Source organism: Mixophyes fleayi, chromosome 1 (genome assembly GCF_038048845.1).
Source record: "Mixophyes fleayi isolate aMixFle1 chromosome 1, aMixFle1.hap1, whole genome shotgun sequence".
Taxonomy (NCBI): Eukaryota; Metazoa; Chordata; class Amphibia; order Anura; family Limnodynastidae; genus Mixophyes; species Mixophyes fleayi.
In genome coordinates, this window is record NC_134402.1 from 67,720,844 (window position 1) to 67,747,099 (window position 26,256).

The 26,256-nt window shown below is 40.9% G+C and overlaps 1 protein-coding gene across 4 annotated transcripts in view; it reads right to left on the minus strand.

Moving 5' to 3' along the window:
- DLC1 (DLC1 Rho GTPase activating protein) overlaps nt 1-26,256 on the minus strand; it is a 393,767-nt gene that overhangs the window by 23,643 nt on the left and 343,868 nt on the right. For 3 of the 4 annotated variants that reach the window (XM_075196165.1, XM_075196158.1, XM_075196174.1), the window contains 2 exons: nt 4,638-4,709; nt 166-247 (listed from right to left, as the gene is read on the minus strand). In XM_075196165.1, coding sequence (XP_075052266.1) covers nt 166-247; nt 4,638-4,709 — 154 coding nt within the window. Of the gene's footprint in view, nt 1-165; nt 248-4,637; nt 4,710-22,152; nt 22,497-26,256 lie in introns of those variants that run through there. The other variant, XM_075196183.1, reaches the window with a different exon arrangement.

Below are 26,256 nucleotides of genomic sequence, written 5' to 3' on the forward strand. Positions count from 1 at the left end.
TAAAGCTATCATTTAGTAATTAGTCTCAATTTCCATAGGATGATCAGTTTCGGCTACTCCAGTTTAATACCACGTTACCTAAGAGCAATAGGTTTTACTGCAGAACACTGATCTATGTATTAACAAAATGCTAGCAGCAAAACAACAGACCCAATGGACACCAACCTGCACAATGCTTCAATTGCATCTCTATCCAAAAAGTCATGGTCCTTCTTCACGGCGGAGATGTCAATAGGAAAGAGGAGATCTGGATTCAAAAGAGATTGAAAGGAAAAGACAAAATAAACTATGGGCATACGATTTTTTTTGTTTTTTTAACTAGCATGTCATTCGTAAAAATAAAAGACATTTGATGATTACATGAAAGAGAAAATTAATTGATGTAATAATAAAACTGGAAGAGTGCCACCTTTTTCATGGTTTGTGATGAGAAGACAAAAAGTGGCACATATGTGATCAGTCTTTAGTTTCAGGCTCCGGTGGAGGTCTTAACAACAAGGTACCTAAAAGGGTTAAAGGAACCAGATGCTTCCTGGCCTCTCCTATGAAAGAAAAAAAACCCTCCAAGATAAATGATGCCTGGTGCTATCTGGAATACCATACTGATGCACCATTTCACAAGCTGGAGCCTTCACATGCGGCCTTGATAAAAGTCATATGGGACACAGTGGAAAGGTCAGGGAAGCTGGGCAAAGCAAAGATAAAAGGCCAGAGACAGAGAGGGAGCCAGCTGAATTTAAACCATCTGCACAGGATCAAAGCTGAATATGATGCAGAATATCCTACTTGAAGATAAATATTTGCCCAGTGTGTACATATGTTTATAGAATCTTGCAAAACCAAAAGATTAGTGATCAATTATTTACTGTCAGTGGGACTATTTTGAATAAACGTCCTAGCACAGGAGTGGGGAACCTTTGGAACTCCAGATGTTACTGAACTGCAACTTTTGACACTAGTTGGAGGAGAATGACAGGACATTTAAATCCCCACCTGCTGAAAATGAACCAGATAAATAGTAAGAGGAGGGGGGAAAAAAAGCAACAGGAACACGAAAAAAAAAAAATGGTGGGGTCATAAAGAGGTCTGGCTTATCTGATCAGTAGTGATTGCACAGGAAGTGGCATTTAGACAAATTGCTTTACTTTCCAAAAAAATCACTTGTGCTCGGCCAACCTCATCTACTGAGCATAATGTGACATAAACCGGGGAATCCAACGGCTGCCGAACTATATCTTATGATGCTAAACTCACAACAATGAGAGGCCACTCTAATAAGTGGTCTACTACAGATTATAACACGATCTCCCGTGTACCATATAATGCCAACAGTGTACTCAAGCCTGTTTATCAGAGTTATGTAAACTTTACCATTGCTTACAATAAGTTATTTAAAATGACGCCTGAACATAAATTTGACTGACAGAATAGCACGACTTTGTAAATGGACAACCAAGCAAAAAAAATATTAGAAAAGGGTAAGGAAGTGTTATATTGCTAATCACATGCCAGTGTATTGCATATACTAAGCATTTACCTAGGCACAGAAATAATTCAAGCAGCAATGGAATTTAGGAGAACTGCAAAAGACATTGGTAAACGAGCATGAACCTCATTCATGACAATCAACCCATATGTTTTTCGTCTCCTATGTGGTGTTTGTACAGTCTATAGTCACACATCCGCTTACGGATGGCGAGAGGTTATTGCAATGGAATGAATTTTCTACCAAGTTACTTGGCAGTAACTAAATTTGAACAGCTGGTTTCAGCATTTATAAGAAATATAGGATAGAAATGTAAGACATTTACATCTCTGCAAAATACTAGTGTGGACTTGACTAGTCCACACTAGGGGTTGCAGTAAATGTATTTGCTATGTATAAGCTGTAGGTCACCAGTTAAATAAAAGTAAAGAACTGCTCCAAACAAGAGACGTCCTTTCAACCGACTGGCGTGCTGGAGTCAGGGAGTGGGTTAGAGGATGAGTGGACTTGGAAAGGTGATATCCATTGTCAAGAGCAGCCAGCATCAACAAGTGATCTCCATAGGTGGCAGGCTGTAACTTTGAGACGAGAAAACACAGGTACAGCGCATTGAAAAAAATATGTATAGCTCTTATGTCACCACCGTACATAGCTGTGTGACAGGTTGCTTCTGTGACGTTAACGTCATGTTTAGGCATTTCATCTTCACTGACTAATGTGTTTCCTAATGGTAAACATTCATATTAAGTCCTGTGACAGGTTGTCAAGTACAAATTTGGAGAATTGGGTGAGCTACTTTATCATCATTGATAAAACGCTCTTAGAATGTAGTGAGGTAGATGTCATCCATTGGCCAAATGCACGTTAGAATTAGTTATGAGAAATATTTAAATACAAATTGTTAAAATAACATATTTTTTTTTCTTCCATTAAACTGTAAAAAAAAAATCATACAATTTTACAATGATACAGGTATTGTTTCACAAATTCCTTAGGGTAAATGTATTAAGTGCCGATTTCCGCAAATCGGTGACTTGCAGTTAAAATTTAAAGCGGCAAAACAATGCCTTTAAAGCCATTGCCGCTGTAAATTTTCACTGCAAACTCGCCTATTTCCGGCGACTTGTGGAAATCGGCACTTAATACATTTACCCCTAGGGGGTTAATGTATCAAGCTGAGAGTTTTCTGGCAGGTTTGAAAAGTGGAGATGTTGCCTATAGCAACCAATCAGATTCTAGCTGTCCTTCTGTAGAATGTACTAAATAAATGATAGCTAGAATCTGATTGGTTTTTCAAACCCGCCGGAAAACTCTGAGCTTGATACATTTATCCCCAGGAGTGTGATCATAATGTGTCACAAATAATTTCTACAAAAATACTTTAACATTGTTGATTGATGCATGTACTGTTATTATAGACATAAATTTAAAACCTGTTATCATTTAGTCCTCAGCACAATATAATAGAATGGGAGAGTTATTTTTAACAAAGGACTAGCAATTGAAAAGAACTACAGTTAAAGCCTTGTCCAGGAAATGGCCTTTTCTGACCTACATCTGCAAGCACAGCTCCCATCTTAGTTATTTTTGGCACACTAGAAGTTGTTAACCTCTTCTCAGCATGACAGGTTTCCAGGATTTACAAAGCCCATTCTTTCTTTTGGCTCAGGGAAGCTCAGCTGCTCTAAGGAATTATTTTAAATAAGGTCTCATTAGATTTTAAAAAAAAGAAAAATCTTCAACAAATCTGGACAACATCAGCAATTTCCGCTGGACTGTGCAGAATCTTTCTACTAGGTCATCAACGCATTTTATGGATTAACCTAAAAGTCTCTTTCTGTAATGATTGGGAATAATGGTAGGAAATGAGTTTTTCTTCTCCCGCAGAGACAGCACGCAGGTTCCTCGACACCCACCTCATTGTATCCAACAATTCTCCATGTATGAGGACACAGCATAGACAAAACAGAGGAAAAGGAACCTGAGCTACAGGTAGTTAACTTTATGAGTGCGCCAAATGTATGCGTGCATCCGCTTTCTAAAGGGCAAATATATTTATACATGTCTTAAAGTGCTCCGTCACCATAAACTAACATCCTCTGATATAATATAACTGTATGTCAGGGTAACCCTTTGCTTTAGCTTATTGTTTAGTAGTAGCATTCAATCTGTTGTAAACCTCTCCTTTAAACTAAAAACAATCTATACTGTTTATATGTAGGAAATATATCCCACATTCAGTCTAGTAAAAGGATTGTTAGTTTGATGATAATACAATCACGTTCCTATCCCTTTAAAGACTCTTTAGGCAACTTTTCCAGGAGAATAAACAGTTTGTTGGGTTACATATCAGTAATGTTGGTTCCTAGAGGAAGTGAAAACCCTCTAAAAGGTGTGGACATCCCTTCTAATCAGGTCATCTTCACCAAGACAAGGTTATATGTGTTACACAAGTAATCATACGGCCTCTGTATGGTAAGAGTATGCACCACGCATTTCAGTCTTCTGGGTGTTCCGCTAACAATAAAGTAATCTTGTGTAAAGAGTAAACACCAGGCTCCTGCATCTTTTGCCTTCCCCCCCCCTAAATAAAGTCTACATGTCATGTTGTGGAAAGAACAGTCATATGACCATATAGAGTGCAACAAATATAACACGCATACATGCATATCACTTTGGAAACAAAACATGATACAGTCTCACATAGCTACTTTATCTGCAAGTAAATTAAGTGATTGTGATATACATCGCTATGTGATAGGCAAAATACCGTGTACGATAAATTTGATCATATTTCACAATCAATTCCAACCAGCCTGGGCTCATTACTGTATTGCATATAACTTTTATTTTTTTGGGATTCTGTTTATTACAATATTTTCATATTTGTGCATGACTGCCATGTCTTTAGTTGTGTAACAACTGTAAACAGGATGGGGAAAATTAAGCCTACTAAATACACATGTTTAGACACGTTGAATACTACAAAACTTAAAAAGAAATGAGTACTATACTAAACCAAAGATATTATCTGTAATGAGCATGAAAACATGAAGTGTTCTGTGTTGAAGTAATAGATGTACAATTTGCACAAGGAAGGATATGTCAACTGGACAGCCATTTGTATGGAATTGAGCCATGGAACACTTACCTTCATATAATTGTGCATATTGTGGAAATCCAGCTGCACGCAACCAATCACATGCTTCCTTTGCCTCTATTTCTGGAAGGGAATAAAAAACAGAGACCCCAATGTTAGTGATTTGCAGAGTAACAAGTTATTTTAGTACAACTCTCATCCTCTCTGTGGAAACATTATTAACATGTAAATTGCCTACAAGAGGTACATAAGCTTCTCCACTGTCATTTATGGCAGTCTCTCTTTTTAAACTAGGGATTACTTTTCTGTACCTGCTCGTTACTAAAATCACATTTCATACACGTGTCTTTTACAATTGACTTTAATTTAGTCACTCTCAGCTAGGCTGACTGACAAATCCTGAAAGCTTTATGAAGCCAGACTTCTATGGTTTTCTTCAAAGAATGAGATAGGATGTTGGACAGTCAATATTAAACAAATCTTGTAATTTCTTACAGAATAAGAGGCTTAATAGGTATTCTAGAAATAAAGTAATGCTCACATAGCAAGACAACAGTACACAATACATCACCAAAGCACACTCCTTGTTATGACACACTCTGTTCGTTGTGACATTAGCAGTGCATTAAGCCGAAACGCTAAAACAAACGAAGTTCAAACAACAAAACCAGCCAAAACTATGTGATTTTTGGTCTATGGAGCCTATAGGGAAATATGTGGTTTCCCAGAGTATGAGTGACAGAACTCAATATGTTTGATCACAACTTACGTGATGAAAACAAATTCAATGTAACATTTACCAACAACAGTCAGTCTATATCGGCCGTTCACTTTGAATAGATTGCATATACCTAAATATAATACAATGCATACACAACTGTAAAATTCTTCTTTATGTACATGTTCTAAAGCATGGCTAACCAGAGACTAATGGAGAATTGCATTGTGTCACCTCCTAAAAGTAGTCAGACTGCAGAGACACTGAGAAGAAAGAGCAGGACCCCCAGAGGACGGAGCGCCTGCGACACTGTGTAAAAGGCACTCTATTAAGTGAAATGAACACTGACTCTTTCACATTTTGCTTAATCAAGCAAACAGGTGGTGGTGAGCAATCAAATTCTCAATGTTTACCCAGCCTTGACTACATTGAGCCTTCTTGATGGGCCAGAACAAAAAGGCTTAATTAGGCACAATTGACTAGACAATTTTACCACCTACTTGGTTAGGATACTATTGCTACCCAGCATATACTTCATGCATTTCTACACAATCACGTTGAGGGCATAAATAAGCCTATAACATTTGACCCCTCAATTTTAACGCTTAAAATATTTAATAATGGGCAGGTCAAGGTCAGCCAACTTACAAGTCTATAGAATCCTAGGAAAGATCCAACCAGGAATGCTGTCACTCTAAACCCTCCAGCTCTAATTAGCGAAATGGATTTGGTACGTTTAGAGAGGGTTGTAGAACAATTCTCATAATCCCAGCGTTGGGGTCTCTCGGCTCTGTAGCCATAACGATTTACACATTGATCATTGGACAAGTCATTAGGAGGAACGAGGAGGGGGTCTCACTGACAGACAAGTATTTACAGAACTGGACGTATGCTGTTTACTTCTGCCTTAGGTCAGAGAAACACATGCAAAGCAGCACGTAGACTGATAAAGTGGTATAGCTATTGGAAATTGACCTACTTAACCAATGCAACTGAAAAGAGCAGGCTCTGGAATTTAATTTAGGCAATTTTCAGCAGTACATGAAAACAGGCCTCTAAAATGAAAAAAAAAAAAAAAAAAAAAAAAAAAGAGTCAAGAAAGAAGTGTACAGAAAATATTTTGTGGAATGCAGCCAACATTCACAAAAGAGGAACTGATAAAGGATAAAGGCTCTCTGGTTACAACATCCTAGAAAATAGGAAATAGCTCCCATATATTCACCAGTTTGTATCAGACAACTCTGTGTCCCAACAGCTAAAGTCAATCACTTAACACGCAGCATAAAATATGTTTTGATATGCAAGTCAGGGTTAGACTCAAGGGGAGTCAGGGCATAGGATAACATAGGGGCCCCAACATGCAGCTTGAATGAGATGCCAGCTGATGGAAGAATGTCCTATATGTGGTATTTATGTTGACTTCATTATACTGTAAATGTACAGAAGCAGATTTATACAGTTATACTGCACAGAGAAATTTGTTTCTCTCTACACGGTTTACTTCTCAAGGGAAAATTAACTGGGACAGTCCCTTTTTTGGGTGGGGACTATACAAATTCACCACATTCTTGCCTATAGCAGTACACAGGCTGGGGCCCACGTTCTGTGACCTACAACATACCAATATCAGCTACCTCTGACCGAACCATTATGTTCAAGCACACCCATAGAATATCATCATCACCATTTATTTATATAGCGCCACCAATTCTGCAGCACTGTGTGGAGGACTTACCTGGCCGGGGCCGTCGTCATCCCTCGGGCGGCGGTTCCCTCCGTTCAGCCGGGACGGTGAGCCAATCAGGGCTCACCTCCCGGCCATTTCAAAAAGAAAAATGGCGACGGACCAATCCGGGCCCGCCATGTCATCACGTGGCGTCGCGTCGACGCTACGTGATGACGTCAGCGCGCGCGCCGCCATGTTCAGTCCGTCGGCGGAGAGATCAAGAAGAGGACGTGTCGCGGAGAGCTGCGGGATCAAGACTAGAAGAGAAGCCAGCGGAGACCAGCAGTGGCGGCAGAGAGCCCTTGTTAGGGCTAAGAGCGCCTCTGCTGCCTGAAGACCGGCGTGATCAAGAACAGAAGCCGGCGGCAGAGCATAGAAGCAGCGGCAGGCGGGGAAGGAGTCCAGGAGAAGCTCCCCGAAGACAGCCCCAGGTAAGGCCTTGCCAGGCAACTCCTCTCCCGGGCCCACGCCCGCAGCACACGAAATAAAGTCGGGCACTAGGCCCGTGGGCACAGTCGGGCACAAGGCCCGTGGGCACGCTAAATTAGGGGCACAAGGCCCAGGGACCTGGGCACTAGGCCCCAACGAAGTTAGTGGGCCAGTAGGCCATTAGGATATATGATAAAGGGGACAAGCCCCTATTAGCTAGACAAGGGCGTGAGAGCCCAGGTACAAGGGCACAAGGCCCTTAGGTAGTTAGTGGCCTAGAGGCCATAGGAAGGCCAGAGGGCCTGGTTAGGGGCTGGTAGCCCGTCTGCTATTAAGGGCACAAGGCCCTCAGTCAGTTAGGGAGGCCACAGGCCTCAGGCAGGGGCTAGGACCCCTAGGTAGTAGGGCACAAGGCCCTAGTTAGTGGGCTCAGAGCCCTGAGGTAGAGAGGGGGCTGAGGCCCATTAATCAGAGCACAAGGCTCTGTGTGTAGCTGGGCAGGGACCCATGGTGTGTAGGGCATAAGGCCCTGGTGGTGTGTGGTAGAGGCGTGGGAGCCTCGTGAGTGTAGGCGCGGTCCTGTGTGAGGTGAGCACACGTGGTTAGGAGGTACAGTAGAGCGTAGGCTCCTGTGGTGCTGTAGCAACCTGCTGGTTGGCTAACAGCGGTGTGTTCGGGTAAGTAGCATGCAAGGTACTGTACACTGTATTTATTCTGTCTGTGCGGTGAGTATAGTTTACATTACGGTATTTTGGGGTGTGCTACATAACTGTGTCCAGGGGCAAGACGTCAGGCCCCCATTAAAGGTAGGCTCTTGTTCCTGTGGTTTTCCTGTGCTAACCCGTGCTGTGGGGACAAGTGTAGTTACCAGCATACACATAGTCAGGGGAGAATACACGTAGTTTTCCTGTCCCTTAGGTCCCCGGGGTCACACTGGTACCCAGAGGGGGTGGCTGAGTGAGTTGGTGGCAGTGCAGCACACCTTGAGGCAGTTCCAGGGGCGGCCGTGGTTCTGATCAAGGGTCCTCAAGGCCGGTTCCGTGCAGGTGGACCTGTGGTTCCGGACGTAGGGACACGTGTGAGATACCCGAGTACAGGCAGTCGGGCGGTTCAGTTCGATCGGCTGTTCCGTGCGGCAGTCGGCCCGCGGGTTAGTGTGCTGTCCTACTGAGCCTCAGCCGGGCTTAAAGAACCCGTCCTTAGGGCCTGTGTGTGACTCCATAGCAAGAAGGCAGCTTCTTGGTACGACCTGGGTGAGGGGGTTAGGAACCGCCCTCCGGTTTAGGCTGTGAACACCGTCTGGTGTTCCCCGTAGCGTGTAAGTGAGCAGTTCCGTTAGTGCACCACACCTAGTTAGTCCTAGTGTTTTGACTTAGTTGCGTTGCCGACCATTAGAACGTTGTTAGGGTCGGGGCGCTGTTGCAGTCAGTCCAGTTTGGTGGGTGCCATCTTAGTCTCACGGAGAGCGTAGTGGGAGGCTGTGTGTTCTTGTCATCCGCAGGAGTCGGGAAGGTGCAGGAGAACCGGATCGGAAGTGGGAGTGTCCCGGTGAGTATCACGCTCGATTCCTCCTTTCGATTAGGCCCTCACCGGCAGGTGTGTGAGGTACTTGAGGCGGGATTAGTCCTCGGACTGGTCTTGGCCTTCAGTGCCTGTAGTCCCCCGCGTCTTGGCAAGAACAAAGTGAGGAGGCGGCAAGGAGCTTGGACTGACTGTGCCCTTGTTCTTTGCCGTAGTCTCGGACAGCCCTTACTTGGTAGACTCGGTTTAACTGTGTTTTTCCCTCTTAGGTGTTACTTGCGGGCGTCCGGGGAAAACCCAATCCGGGACCGAGGTAGGATCCAGTCATCCACGCGGATCGTGGTAAATTCGGAGGTATTAGGAGTTAGTCGCCCTGTGAGGCACATCTCCGATAGGGACCTTACAACTGTACAAAGAGAATATCATTCACATTAGTCCCTGGCCTATTGGAGCTTACAGTCTGAATTCCCTAACATACACAGACGCACTAGTGTTAATTTTGTCAGCAGTCAATTAACCGAACAGCATGTTTTTGGCTTGTGGGAGGAAACCGGAGGCCATGGTTGGGGATCAAACTCATGACTCTAGTGCTTACCACTAATGCCACCTTTCTCATAATCTCTGTAGCAACATTGGTGCTCCAGGCTCACAACTGTAGCTATGTCTGAACGTAAGAGAAATGTGGAGATCTAGAGTGCAAATAGCAGTACCCCTACTTGTCTTCCACTCTGGGTTCTCTCCCTTTATTTACCATATATAAGCAACTGAAATATATCACTAGAGGACAATTTTGCATGGTCTCAATTACACAGCGGTATAAAGCAATGAACAAAGCAAATTTAAAAACCATAAGCAGTGTTTAATTATACTCATACTTCATGCTTCAGGGAGATCCCGGGGGAGATGGGCGTGTAGGGGTGGGGCATGACGAATCGCATCATTTTGGCACCGCCTCTAAACGGTTGTTACAATTTGGACCAATTACAGCGGGGGCGGGGCTACGATGATGTGATATTTGCGTCATTAAGCCCCACCCCCTGCACTTATCTATTGCGGGGTGAGAACCGGGAGGTTTCCCTGCTCTCGCGGGAGAGCTCCATGAAATGCGGGAGTCTCCCAGACATTCTGGGAGAGTAGGCCACTATGCATTAAAAAAAAGCAGCTAATGAATTTCTAGAGACTGAAGTGTCTTTTACATTTCTGTCTTCATTACTGAAGTCATGTTGTGTTACCTGTCAGTCTTTGATTAAATCTTGATCTCCATGAAAATGGCCACCACCATAGGCATCAATACATGGACAGAGGACACAAATTATAAACTGTGTCATCATGCCACAGATGACGAAGCCAACAACGTCTTGTACTGGGTCAGCATTAGGGAGAATGCCAGACTTTTTAAAGAGTGAGGGAGATCACCCCTATTTCAGGGAGTCTCCCTGACATTCAGGGAGAGTTGGCAAGTATGATTATACTATGCACTAATAAATGAAACATTTCATAACAAACAGATCAAATACTTACCATGTTCATACAATATGGACTTTACAATAAAAGTGCAAGTATGGGTCCAAAAAATCCCATTGTAGTAATGTAATGAGAAGTGAGAAAAGGTATGTGTTTATGTGCTTATGACGCATCCTAAAAATAAAAGTGGACGTTTTATTCATACTTACCAACTTGACAAAGTTGGTTTCCGGGAGAGGTGGGCGTGATGGGGGCGGGCCACCAAAATGTGCGGCATTTTGGACCCGCCCCCCGTGACGTAATGACGCAAACGCGTCATTTGACAGCGGGGGCGGGACCAAACTCTGCGATTCACCGGGAATCTTGCTAGTGAAGTGGGCAGATCCTGGATATTGCCACACTCGCTCGGGATTCCGGGAGACTCGCAAAATGCGGGAGTCTCCCAGACATTCCGGGAGAGTTGGCAAGTATGGTTTTATTTAACCTTGCATTCATCTTATTTTCAGGAACAATTGTATATCCTGAAGGACTATACTGCAGTGACAGAGTACATCATGGTGGGTATAGTTTAACATCAACTATATAACCACTCTGCTTTAAACTCTTCTCAAACGTCATAAGCTTCCAATTGCAGTATTAATACTTGTGGGACGCCGATAAGATCTTATTGTTGTGCGAGGAATCCTGGAAGATGCACTATATAACATGCAGCAGGAAATCTCCCCTGTAATGCTGTATTGTAGTAAGCATGCAACAGGCACAGGAGGGGGAAGGAAACAGGAAATTTTTATTGGACGCAGCCTTGTTTGTTAACTGGGTTCACAAAGCTAGGTTTGCGCGTTTAAATGAAGTTTAGCAGAGCTCCTTTGTGTACAGAGCTGGGAACTATTAGGCTATATTAACACACTTCCTGGGACTTCAGGATAACATCCTTCAGCCTAGAAATAAATGATAATAATGTAAAACCAAATACGCCCAAATTTACATCAGAAATATTTAATCAATAACTTATCCCATAAAGCCTCATTCAAAACACTTTATCTGGTCCACTGAAACTACAAAGTGAGATTTCTTTTTTTATTTAAAATGCATTGTAGATGGCTATAGCCAGGGGTGATTATTAGGGGTTCCTGTAGGGTTGAATATCGGGGGTCCTTGAAGACTCTTTTTACTGTGCCTGTAACATCTAAATTAGGATGTCACTACCACCAATAGCCACAATGAACTAAATACCACAAAGATCTATCATTTGGAGTGTACTGAATATAAGCATGGATATAAGGCTTGTAAGTTTGTCGATTTAAAACCGGACACATATGAAGTACACATGAGGTGCGTGCAGATGCATGCTACGTATACAGCAAGTATCTGATGGAAGCTTGGTTGACATTTTCACTGTCAAATATGAGATTTATCATGAAATCTTTATGGCCAAAGACAAGAAATAATTAAGTAGGTAACTAGCAAAATGGAACATTTATGGATTGAGAAACAAGCCAAAAGTCCATGAGCGTCAAGCATAGGTTAAGCCTCTTTGGCTATGCCAGGGTTAATCGTTGCACTCAGGTCAAAAAGGATGGTGGCCTTAGAACCCAGACATCCTCCTGGTCATCCTGGCTCCTTGGAACAGCAGGGGAAGATTTGCTTATCAGTGCCTCTGGCTCTTTTAGGGATGTTTGCCCTGCCAGCTGTATGAGGATGTACAGATGCACTGCTGTTTAATATCAGTCAGTCTCACCAGATGTTAGAGCTTTCCTGCTGAAATACTCTCAATGCAACTATGTCATGTGAATTGTAGAAGATGTGGCGTTACTTATTTGGGACTGAAGTCTTGAATTGGTTCATTTTGGCAGTGTTTTCGGTTGCTTTCTTCCTGCCAGTGAGGTCTCATTTTTTTGAATGTTTTTGGGAGCTGCTTTGACTAGGTTTGTACATGGCCACAGAAACCCTGTGTGCTACTGCCCTTCCCCACCCCCACTGTCATGGCCACAGAAACCCTGTGTGCTACTGCCCTTCCCCACCCCCACTGTCATTGCCACAGAAACCCTGTGTGCTACTGCCCTTCCCCACCCCCACTGTCATGGCCACAGAAACCCTGTGTGCTACTGCCCTTCCCCACCCCCACTGTCATTGCCACAGAAACCCTGTGTGCTACTGCCCTTCCCCACCCCCACTGTCATGGCCACAGAAACCCTGTGTGCTACTGCCCTTCCCCACCCCCACTGTCATGGCCACAGAAACCCTGTGTGCTACTGCCCTTCCCCACTCCCACTGTCATGGCCTCAGAGACCGTCCTGGTTTGAAAATCATTTGTAGAAAAAACAAGCAGCAAACTAAAAAAAACAACAAACAAACACTTACTAAAAGGTAGAGTTTAATAAAACAAAACAAAAACGAAAAAAAACAGTGGTCAAGAAGTCCACTACATGCAATATCTTCCATGTGAAAGAACATGAGCTTGCAAAGAGCACCGCAAATCCCTTTGATGTTGCACCGGTGAGCTTATATGGTCCACCCAGTGCACTAAAACAATGTGCCTGGGATTGCGGGGTGGTGGAGGAATCCAAAAAAGAAGCGTGAACTGTGCAAAAGTGTAAATGTCACATCAAAGTACACCCTAATAGAACCACCCTATTTATTGAATTACGCAGTTCTGTTTTTCTCATTACTGCTCAGTTTAGCTTCCTTCATATATTCAATTAATCATAAAAGTGAGGGGAAATCACAACTGCATTTAGCACATGTGGCTGAGCATCTCCAAATATCTCCAGAGGTTACAAAACCTTTAAAAAATTTACACAAATGAACTTATAACAAAATATAATGTTAATGCACTCTATGTTTCCATTAATAATAGGCAGGTATTTGCAGAACAGAAGATGGGATTGCTATTGTTCAAAAGGAAATTTACAGCCGAAAAAAACTATTTGAATTGAAGCATTACAATACTGTTTGTCACCAATTAAAAGCAAAATATACTCAACTTGTTGGCACTTTTAGCTCAAATTGGAGAACCATGTGTCCCCTTTCTCTGATTCATACAATCCAATGAAACAGTGCCCCCTAATGGACAAATTATAATGATAAATTGTAAAATGCATTCTTACCTTTATCAAGAAATTACTTTTCAAGTAATGTTTCACCATATATTGTCTTTAAAAAGTAGTCAATTCTTAACTACAGATTCGATGTCATCTTGAGCACAAAGGATGTTTATTTCGGGTCAATTTGTCATATGAAAGGTACAGCTTTATATAATAAATAGCTACCTATAAACCTGTCTCAAATGGTCTTTTCTATATTTTCCTGAACCGGTAAAGAGTTGTCAACTCTTCACGACCCCCTTGAAAATCATCCCCGGTTGTAGATATACAATTCCGCTTATGCAAGCCTCCTATTGCTGATAATTCTACCCAACATGCTAGAAATGCCAATGTTTTTTTTCTGACATTTCCTCTCGGTTTCCTTCTGCTCCTTTGTACTTGAGCATACTTACGATGAGATTAGAGATCTCAATAAAGGAGCTTTTGTATGCTTTTGAGACTCAGATGTACAGAGCCAGCTCCTGGAAGAGGAAGGCGCTCTCTATTAACACACAATCCCTAGAAGGAGATGGCATGCAAGCCCTTTCACAGAAACGTGATGACAGTTGAAGAATGACTTCATTTGCATCACTGACTGCAGCTTTGTAAGCAAAGTTGACATTTTCAAAAGCTACACAAGCATGTAAAGCTTTCTAGCAAGACTGTGCGTGTACAGGTGAAAATAGACAAAAAATGTCACATACCGCAATATGCTAGGAAGCTCGCATACCACTGTCGTACAGCTACCTCGACACCATCAGGCTACGATGGGCAGCCACTGGTGCCCTGTGCAGAACTAAGGCTAGGACCTTACAGCCTGCCACTAAAAGGGGTTTTTTTTTTTTTTTTTGAACTCCAGTGGGTAAATTTATCAAGCTGCGGGTTTCAAAAAGTGGAGATGTTGCCTATAGCAACCAAATTCTAGTTATACTTTATTTAGTACATTCTACAAACGGACAGCTAGAATCTGATTGGTTGCTATAGACAACATCTCCACTTTTTCAAACCTCCAGCTTGATACATCTACCCCTCAATATGATCTGTCAGTAAACTGTTTTAGCCTATAGAATTGTTCCGATTTGTATGACGGCAGAAGATTAAAAAGCTTATTCTTATCAGCTATATACAGTTCAAAAATGCAATCATCCAAGTTATGTACATTCTTCCCACTCATGTATTCATGGTGCATTGCACACTGATAATATTTAGCTATACTGGTTTCTTGCAAAAAATAACCAGAATAATTGTATGTCGTCACTGAAATAATTAATCTAGGCCCAGGCCACACTACTAATTCCACTTTTAATGAAAATAAAAAAGAAATTAACTGCATTCTTACCCCTCCTTAACAGAAATTGCTCATGTAGTCTTGGGGGACCCTAATGAAAGCAGCAGAAGGTCTGATACCCAAGTCGGGTGCAGCAGTGCCATTGTCTACACCAGTGTCTTGATGTATTATCATGTTGCTTCTGGTTGCTGATGTTCAAAGTCCTGTGGGCAATGAGTAGTGAGCTGGAACATTGAAATGTTAATGAATTGGGAGTCCTGTTGGTGTGTGATGAGGGGTGCCGAGTTCTCCTGCAGCCTACTTGGTAATCAGGCGCTAGGTCTAATAATATCAAGGATCCCAATAGCGCAGGGAAAGGGGCCTATGACATGGGACGCCCATATTTCAATTAGGTGAAATAAGGAGAATGGTGGATTACTTTATACAAAAAAAATTGTCATTGCGTAGCATTATGGAGTTTGAACAACAAATTGTTTTCTGTGTGCACAATTTGATTGAAATAATCACACTAGTACTAATTGAAAGTGTTAAAAAAAAGTAACAGGGCAATCATGTAAGTGATGACACTTTGGGCACAGTGAATTTGCTTCTTGAATGCTTCACACGTTGTGATTGGTCATATCTACATTTGCTAATAGCCTTTTAGCACTCTGATAAGATTAAGCGAATATTTTCCACTGCCGAGAATCATACAGATGTTCTCAGGAAACAATACATTCCGGTTTTTTTTATCTTTTATTTATAAAGCACGGACATATCCTGCAGCAATGTATAGTGATGTGCTAAAACAAACAATGGTCACAGTACAGGAGTATAACAAGAGACAAATGGAATAACAGACTTTCCTACAAGAATTTACTCAAACAATTCTAAAAAAACAAATGTTAGGCTACACTCGTTGCCTAAACACACTGGTAGAACCAATGTTCCCGTCCGCCCCCCGCGCGTCAACAAGATTTGCGCCTTCACGATTGCCAGCAAATCGCATCATGAAGGCCCAGCCTACCTCACCAGAGAGTGAAGCTGGATCTGGGAAGGAGAGTTAAGGTTGGGAGTCTCAAGAATATTTCAGGAGAGTAGGTAAGAGAGTCATAAACATAAAACTATTGATAAAGATTCAGCTTATTATCATGTGCTAAATGTGAGCTCCTCCAAATACAGATCATGGTTAGCCACGTGCAAAAAAAATAAAAAAATTGCATTTAATAATTTGCAAATTAAAATCAGATATTCCTTTGCAAGCATATGAAACTTATGATGATGCCATTCATCAAAAAGCCATTTCTCTGCACTGGTGAAAGCAGGAAGTCATTCACTCGTAACACAGAGATCAGTGTTTTCAATAACTGACGTAGAGGAATAAGACAAATAAATAAACAGAGCCGTACATTCCACTGCTTGTCCTGGTCCACCCATTCATACTTCAGTAGCCTCTGCACTCTTCCTCCAGACTCAACAGTGCCTGTCACCGCTGGAGGGAGGCGGCTGCCCAGACTGACAGGAGCCAGGTGTTTTGGCTTCCGTGCTTCCTGCTGAGGTTCTTTGACCAACCTAGGACCATCTTGAACTAATGAGTATGATAAGAACTAGCATAGAGTTGAAGCTAGCCTCTGATGACATGATTAACAAAATGCCTCTATCGGTGCATTCAATTAAGTATTGTGAATGCAGTTTTAAGGGTCTCATTTAGAGTCGGATACAAAGTCAGTTTCAGACGCATCCTGCACATTTCCACTGACGGTCATGTGCAGTAAGCAACAGTACCCTGAAGTTCTGTCTGCTTTTCAGACGCATTGTACACTTGTGACAGCTTGCGTCTCAGTACCGGGGAAAGGGCGGAACACTGAGTTATGTAGGCGTGACCATGAAAAATTTAGATACTATGGGCATCTACCCGCAAAAACCACCCTAGTCGGATCAAGACGCAGACGGAACACACGTCAAAAAAGAGAAAATTGCGGCAGGAATTAGGTGGCACAAGTAGTTAGCTAGCTGCGGGAACTGGTCGCAGCTTGGTAGGGTATTACGAGTGGGACGCAACTGGGGTTGCATGCTACTCCTAATACCCTACCAAGCTGCGGCACACTCCCACTCCTTCATGTACGTCTTAGACGCACATTGCGTCCACCTCTAAATGAGGCCCTAAATGTATAGAACTGCCCGATATCTTTTGCATCCAAAGTATCCCATTGTTTTCACTTTAAACTGTCTCTCCATCAAACTGAAATCTCTTACTCCCTTACCCTCTAAACTGTCCATCATTTGATCTAATAAATGGTTAACTTCTTCCATCACCATCCCAAAAATGTGGGATTGGTTCCAAAATGCATAATAGCAATTAATCTTTATTTTATTATGTATTGTGTTATCTAATTAGTTTTACAGAAACTGTAAGTAGAACACAATTCTGTAATGACATTGTGTAAACAGAACAAATCTACTGTAACTCATGGAAAGAAAGGATTTGTTAGATAGACTATATAATGTAAAGAAGTGTATACTATACAACACATCTATATTATTTACATTCTGTTAAATCTTTGATATTCTCTACTAGACCGGAAACAGGAATGTAAGAATCTACAGATTCACAGAACACTCTTCTTAGGATATATGTATATTACATGAAACATTAATGAAAAAAAGAGAAAGAAAAGATTCCAGTACAGCATCATGTCATACCAGCTGTGTTTTACAGACTTCTGTTATGGGTGAAGGCAGAAGTCAGCAGAAGCATTTCTCTTGCCACTGATTTGCTTACTCAAATAGTCCTGTGGATATCTCGGAGTTAGCATTCTTCCATATTCATCAGCCTTGTGGTCAAACATAATAAACAATACGAAAGACAATCCTGACATCCTGTGTACCACACACATGGTTATTTACACTACACCCCAGCTCCCCCCGTCTGTCAATGTTTAAGAACAAGTAAGAGCTATGTTAGGAATGACCTAAACAAGGATGATTTTGGTGTAGTAAAAGGCAAATAACATAAATTTAACACAGTACCAGAAATTCATCATCTCCTATCATTTCAAGGAAAGTGCAGATCAGCCCATATGTAATATGTGGGATATTGGCTGGGATACCACGCTCAGATAAACAAGGCTGCCTTTTTTAATGCCCAGGCAATATCAGAGTGGGGATAAACAGCAGTTGTTCCAGAAGTGTCTGCTCTGATCTGTGCCTCTGATAACCTGGATGCAAAAGGTTTCCCAGGCGGAATGTTAGAATCCAGGTGGTCTGTCAGGTATTAATTATTAACACACATCTGGCCACAGAAATTGTGGTAATCCAGTATGTGGTTATAACAGAAACCTAAGTAATAAACCCCTACACAGCGCTGCAGTAGCCAATCATAAATTAAGGAGTATATCTACTAAACTGCGGGTTTGAAAAAGTGGAGATGTTGCCTATAGCAACCAATCAGATTCTAGCTTTCATTTATTTAGTGCATTCTACAAAATGACAGCTAGAATCTTATTGGTTGCTATAGGCAAAATCTCCGCTTTTATCAAACCCGCAGTTTAGTAAATATACCCCTAAGACTTTTGCACAAAGTAGAAAAGTTGTCCACAATCCCTGATTTCCAGGGACCATTCCAAATTTTAAAGATTTGTCCCTGGAAATTTCCTGATTGTTCAATATTGAATAACTGCACATTACATTTCCTCTTTTTTGCATGTTAGATGCAATTCTTACAATTATTAGTAATGATTCTTATACTATGGGCTTTTATAAGTTGTATTAGTAAACACAACTTATTGGGATTGCAGGGCTTCAGTGTCCACCAAGCCAGTATAGCACACGAGGTGTATACTATTCTGCGTTCTTGAAAGACAAAATGATGTAGGGACATTCAGTCTCTTCATTGCATGCAAGTGGACCTAAGAATATGCTTTAACGCATTTCTTATCTATCCAGGTTTACTAATGGCTCCAGTCACTCTAAAGGCACTACAGGAATAGAACAAGATATTTAAATAAGTATAGAAATACATGCCAAAGGTTCAATTTAATACATAGTAAAGTTGCTTAAGTATTCGGGTCCTACAAATCAACTCTTCACTAAGTCGATAGACAATGAATATTCTTGGTGGAACAGTGACCATCTTTAAACAAAAAAGTAATGTGCCCAAATAGTCAATGTACAGTCAATTTTTAGATATACTTATATGGCTTATCCAATGCCGTCTATTATACAGGCAAAGGAAGAGGAAACATCTGAAGTTATTATGTTTAGAATGCATTTTTGTCACATACATTGCACGTCAGGGTGGGTCTGGCATTGTCTGGAGCCTCTAGAGGTCCAACGGCATTGCCTCATTTCCTCCTTCCTGTCACTGGGGAGGACAGAAGTACAAGACCCTTTGTTTACCTCCACTGATCATCCTGTTCAAAGCAGCATCCTAATTTCCAAGCCAAAATAGAGACACCTCCCAGTAACTGTATACTGCAAGCCAAACACAAGAATATCTCGGGCTAAATTTACTAAACTGCGGGTTTGAAAAAGTGGAGATGTTGCCTATAGCAACCAACCATATTCTAGTTGTTTATTTAGTAAATTCTACACAATGACAGCTAGAATCTGCTTGGTTCCTGTATACAACATCTCCACTTTTTCATACATGTAGTTTAGTAAATATACTCCCTAGACTTTATAATATCATAAATGCACTAACAATAATGTAACATTGGTCTGCTATTGAAGTTGAACAATCACTTCCCCAGTGTCTTATATAACTACATTGATGTTACCATGCCAAATTTGACACCAGACCTAATATAGGACAACTTGTCAGACATCATAAACTATACGAAAATATTCAGAAAAGTAGTAAATAAAATAGAAAGAACAACTTTGAAGCTTGATTTTTTTTTGTTTTTTGCTTACTGAAATGTGTCATTTATAAGGATTATCATCAAACTTAAAATGAAAACAAAAATAACAACGATACATTTGTCCTAAGAAATAGCGTTTTGATATAAAACGGTTGTGAACTGCTCTTTAATAAAATTTACCTTACTTTCAATTTGCTATAAAAGTTGATTAAAACACATGGCAAAATGTTACTCTGCTCTTACTACAGTACACATTCCATATGCTCCACAGTTTAATGAAACACTGCCCCCAGTGGCCAGATTGTCAGGGAAAACGTTACAAACAGTACACAATGTGGCATAAAGGAATAATAGAACATACTTTCACAGAGGTGATGATAAAAGTATATTTTTCACACAAGTGTCAAAAAAAGAAATGTAAATAAAGGAATGTTGCGGTGATGTAAAACACATCTGCTAAACCTTCTCCACACATTCTTTTCATACTGTTCCGTTCAGGGACATCTATGGAGAAGATGGCCAGGTGAAATGAAAGACTCTGCCACCATCTGTTATGATGTAAAAGACAGGATGGCAGAACAAAGTTGGTAGGTTAAAGACATCACCTAACACCAATTAGCCACGCTGCAGACTTAGCAATAGCCTGTGGGCCAGATGGATGCTGAATTATATCACCCTTCCAGGGCTGCTGACAGATTTATACTCTGAGGTTGTTCTACGATCTGCTACGGTATTATTTTTCCCCTGGTTCAGATGAAGCACACAAAAATGATCTGACAAGCAGCACTTCACCCTCTGCTGTGAATAAGAGGCTTAGCAAATAAAATGCTCCAGAAATAAGTGTAACTCCACACCCCTCCCCCCAAAACAAATCAAAGCGTGCACCGCCTGCCAAGATTGTTATCACCCCTTTTAAAAATAATTTAATTCTATTTTTAAAGTAAATAATTTGCCTATAGAATAGGCTAACCGAGAACTTGGTATGTTGTCTCCCATTACCAAGACCAAAGCAAGAATAGAGCCACCACTTAGTGCAAATATGAACTTCAACATTAGGTCATCTTAGTTATATGGGAGACTGAAGAAATGTTAGTATATATAAAAATCTAAATAGGAAAGCATGTGTTATTATTAAATAACACATCAAGATATGGCATTATAAAACACAGAATACTTGCAGCTTTCTGTTCTGCAAACTTTCTTTTTCAATTTACTCTATTTATTTAATTAAGTTTATAATAAGGGCTGTGTCAATACTAGCTGTAAGCTCTGGGGGCTCAACAATCTTTAGCACCAGCAGACCCATATGTTTTACTTGGAGGTAAGCAAACAAGCATGGCAGCTTGACAACACCAGGAAAATTTGTTTTCTATTTGTGCAAGATATATATGGGTTTTTTACTACCAGCAGGAGGTGTTGCCTTTAGGGAGGGATCAAAAGTCAAACGTATGACATCATGGGCACCACAAACAGGAGGGGGTCATTAGCTTTATAAAAGCCAGCAGACTAATTAGTGAGAACTTCAAAAGAAATTATTTCCCAAGTCTGTGACTTCAAAATAAAAAAAGGCGCATTCATATAAAACGTGCAAAAGACAGCCCACGTAAAGTCTGGGTTATGCAATTCTTATATAAATTCAAATGAAGCCCCCTCCAAGTGGTGACACAAAGGTCCACTCTTTCTGAAAAGCATGGCAAGGAAAGATTTTGGATTTTGTGGGCAAAGTAAGAAATGTAGTTAAAGTATATTAGTGATAACTAATAGTGGTATTCAGTGGTACTCAATAAAAAAAAAAATATATAGTGGTATTCGTTATTTTTTAGTACTATTAAATCATTTGCATTTATTAAATAATCTAAAAACAAAGTATATATATATATATATATATATATATATATATATATATAGGCTATAAGTCATTCATATTCTTAAGGATGCAAAGCAGTCTATCAATACCGTTATTGTTATTATCCTACCAAATGCAAAAAAGGAACATGAGTCATATACTGATTTACAGTTGCAGAAATTCAGTTTTAAAAGTATCTATCTATTGCATTCATATTAGACACTTTTATTTGCAGTCTCATAAGAAACGTAATAGTTGGAAAGCTGAGGATGGAACGTGTGAAGTCAGATCCTCCACTACAGTACGTGCAGCAGCCACTACTGACATGCAATCCCCCAACCACTCCACGCTCAGCAGCACACAGACCACAGCAGTCAGCCCATCGCTTAGATCACACAAAATAATTAAAAAGCGGCGGAAGGTACCCTGCCCTCTTCTAATGAAAAGCCCCCTGTATACCTGGAGCTCAAAGCTTCCAGCAGCTTTCTTAATGAAGTACTGCACCTCCAGCAGTTAGGGACCACACTCCACACATGAATTCCCACGCTTGGGATCCCAGTCAGTAGTGGACTGAGACTGTATACCCATTTCACGACTACAATATATTAAATCAGAATAATAAAAAAAAATAGTAATAAATGCAATCTTACGTGTTAGGATCATTATATCCAGCTTCTCTTTGCACATTAGTGGATCCAGAGTTGGAGGAATATAAATGAAAACTAGAAAGCTCCTTTGGAAATCTTTCTTGGTGCAGTCATTGTAAATAATCAGAAATAAGCAATTGTTCCAGTTAGATTAGACCTTGAAGTATCCAAATTCAGAGAACCCAGAAGTTACAAAACGGGTGTAATCCAGCGAGTATCCACCAAACGCACAAGTGCCATGATTAGGAAATCTTGCCTCTATCCTTCTCTCAGGACGTTTTGGGATAGCAGCCTTGTCAATGAGGGTTCCTAGGCAATAACCCATAGAGCTCCCAGCGTCTCACACACACACACTGCCAGAGTAATAGATCCTGCCTCTCCCACCACCACTAGGCGTGTCACTCAAACCCTCCTCTACTCTGCGAGAATGAATGACGCCTCCTATCTTTTGCCACACGAGGAGCGCCACCTACAGGGGGAATTTATCATCGCTCTAACTTTCCAGCGTGCTGTGAGCGAAGCCTTTTATGAGTCACAAAAGGCTCCATTCATTTTCAGGCAAGGACACGGGTTGCCTTCCTCTGATTTAACTGGAGACGTGTCTCTTCCTAGTAAAGATTTACCACTCCAGACAGGATTCATTTTTTTTCTGGTTACTGTAGAGATATTGGACGTACATAGTGTACTTTTATATAAGGCACTTTGTAACACAAAAGTGTAATAATAAGTAATAAATACAATTATCAATTCATTGTAATGCATTCCTACTCTCAGTTCTCTGAGTCTCAGTGACATCAGCATGAAGTCAACTGCATACTGGTCAGGAGAGTCACTGATGACTGGGGATAAATCAGAATGATAGATACCGGGGAACCTTAGCTCTCTGTAATAACACATATATGTTTTTTTTTCTTTATATGAAGTATAAGTATTAAGAACTTATGCAAACGAATATCTTTCTATTGCATGTTCATCAATAATTAGGTAGCTACAAATGCACAGCCCACAGCCCATGTTGGGTTTTTGTTTTTTTTCATGTTGATACAGAATAAAACTCAACATAAGTATAATACAAAAGTGTGCGTATACAAAAGAGATGAGTATTGTTTACATAATAACCATAACACTTGTACAAAAAATGACTTAATTAAATACATATAATATTAAATCTTTATAATAATAATATAATTATATATCGTATTATATATTACAATATTGATTATAGTTATTTAATTAAATATTTAAAACATGACATTTTAAATATAAAACAGATGGGCTTTCTAGAAAGCGTAATAGATATCCATAACTCTAGCAAAACAGTGGAAGAATTACAACATGTCCGGTGAGGATTGCACATAATTATTTAAACATAGGAAAGGGAAAATAGGAATGGGATAGGACGAAATGGGAAGAGTAACTTGGGGTATGGTTCTTAACACTTTAGCGGCCGTGCCAAATTTGCATCTTGGGAGGCTAATTTTCTGCTTTGCTTCATCTCCACTAGGACTAAATGGGGATGATGATGACTAACATTTTACATCTACCCAAGGGCATTATCCATGGTAAAAATTAAGTAAGTGCTTTTTGTGATTCTCAGCTACTTTCCTGAGCTGAGGAAGTGCCATGCCACATGGAGTCTATATATATGGCATGTTAAATGAGGCGGCAAGGAAGTGATTGAATCAATGTACCCTGTCAATATGGTAGTGCTATACGAATATTTGTATAAGTAATACATGATAAATGATAATGATAAATTATAATACGTAAAGCAAACTTAAGGCCTGATTAGTTTTCTGTTTTGCACATAAGTTAAATACTGACTGTTTTTTCATGTAGCACACAAATACTTGATAGCTAATTTGTACACCGAAATTTAAAGCTGATGTTTGTGTGCTACATGAAAAAAACAGTCAGTATTTAACGTATGTGCAAAACAGAAAACTAATTTTCACCCCTTGCATTGTAACATGGTTTTGTCCAGGAGACTTAAATAATATATTTCTTAATTTAAGATCCTTAATGAATCAGGCCCAGTGTTTGAGTTTGAAACCCTTACTTATCTGCACTTACAACATTCTCCTTTGCACAGGGCCAGATTATCAGTCGGTCGGTGCAGGCGGCCTAACGGTAATCTAGGGTCTGAGGTCCTAGGCGGCCCGTCTGCCACCCACCGCTGGCCATTTTTCTTTATTGATAATAAACTGAAGCAGATCCTGATGGCCTGGAAACTAAAGGAGGCCCGGGAAGGAAGGGGGTCAGAACGATTGCGCTGCCGGGCCGCCGACTGATGGTTTTATAGTAGTATAACACATCTCTAGCCCAGCGGCTGTACTGTGTACTGACCAAAGAGGAGGGAAGTCATTCCTGATGCTCTGTCACTCTAGTGACTCAGCCTCATGTGATTGAGGCTGAGTGTTTCTGCGTAGCAATGCCGGGTAATTAGGTAAGAAGGGTAATTTGGGGCACACTGACCACTGATGAAAAGATGGACATATATGAGAAAAGCTGATAAGCAGCGATTGGCATGTGAGAGAAAATCTGGTGGGCAAGGGGCATATGAGGGTAGACTGGTGGTCAGCAGGGAGCATGTGAGAGGAAAGTTAGTGGCAGATGGGCATGTGAGGCAAAACTTGGTGGGAAGCATAGGACGTTTAAGAGAAAAGCTTGTAGGCAGAGGGGCACATTTGGGAAAAGTTGGTGGGCAGGTGTTGGCATGTGCGAGAAAAACTGGCGGACAAATGGACAAGGGAGGGAAAGGCTGGTGGGCAGCAGAGGGCAAGAGAGAGAAACGCTGGTGGGCAGAGAGGCATGGGAGAGAAAATCTTGTGGGCAGGGGGCATATGTGAGAAAAGCTGGTGGGGAGCAGCAAGTATATGAAAGAAAATCTGACGAGCAGTCGGGCATGTGAGGGAAAGGCTGGTGGGACAGCAGAAGGCATGTGGGATAAATCTGATGGGCATGGGGTGTTATTCCAACTCATCCTCTGCAATCCTTCAGCACAACTGGACCACAACTAAAAGCAAGTGACAGTGAGGGTTTCAAAGAACAATTTAGGGGTAGGTTAAATAGCAGGGGTTGTTTAGAAGGCATTTAGTCTCTTCAGATAAGCTGTAATTCAGAAGCATTGTGGACCCTTGTCAGGCCATCCTATCCAGTCCCTTTACCACATCCACACTTACTGTGAGGTGAAAACAGCACACATTTGAAAAGCAGTGCAGCATAATGTTTGGCTCATAGATAACTTGAGGAGCAGAGTGAAAGCAATAGGGCAATAGATGGGTGAATAAAAACAAAAACAAAGCCCCACTAGCAGACACCCCATGAGATTGTGCGCCTGACGTGAAATTATGTGGAACATTTGAAATCATTACAATCATGTGCTGTTCAGATCTAAGAAAAGAATGTCTGCTGTTACAATGTGTACATTGTACTCAAGTTTAATGACTGATTCTCACTAATATTCCACTGTTACACTTTTTGGCACTGTATAAATAATTGTATACATTATTACATTCCAACCATTTCATTTGAAAGTACAGTGATGTAATAGGAGTTAGAGATCCACTCCCCTACTTTTATTTTTGGAAACTATAATCAGTCACAAAACCACTAAGCAGAAAAGCCTTAATTTAGGAAAACAAAAAAAAAATCTAAAAAGAACAAAATCTAAAAAAATGTTGTAGGATAACATACAGTCATGGCCACAAATTTTGCGAGTGACACAAATATTATTTTGATGGTAATTTGTATATACTCCAGAATGTCATGAAGAGTGATCAGATGAATTGCAATTAATTTCAATGTCATTCTTTGCCATGACAATGAACTTTATTCCAAAAACAACATTTCCTCTGCATTTCAGCCCTGCCACAAAAGAACCAGCTGACATCAGGTCAGTGATTCTCTCATTAATACAGGTGAGAGTGTTGACGAGGACAAGGCTGGAGATCACACTATTATGCGGATTGAGTTAGAATAACAGACTGGAAGGTTCAAAAGTAGGGTGGTGCTTGAAATCATTGTTCTTCCTCTTTTAACCATGGTTACCTGCAAGGAAACACGTGCAGTCATCATTGCTTTGCATAAAATGGGCTTCAAAGGCAA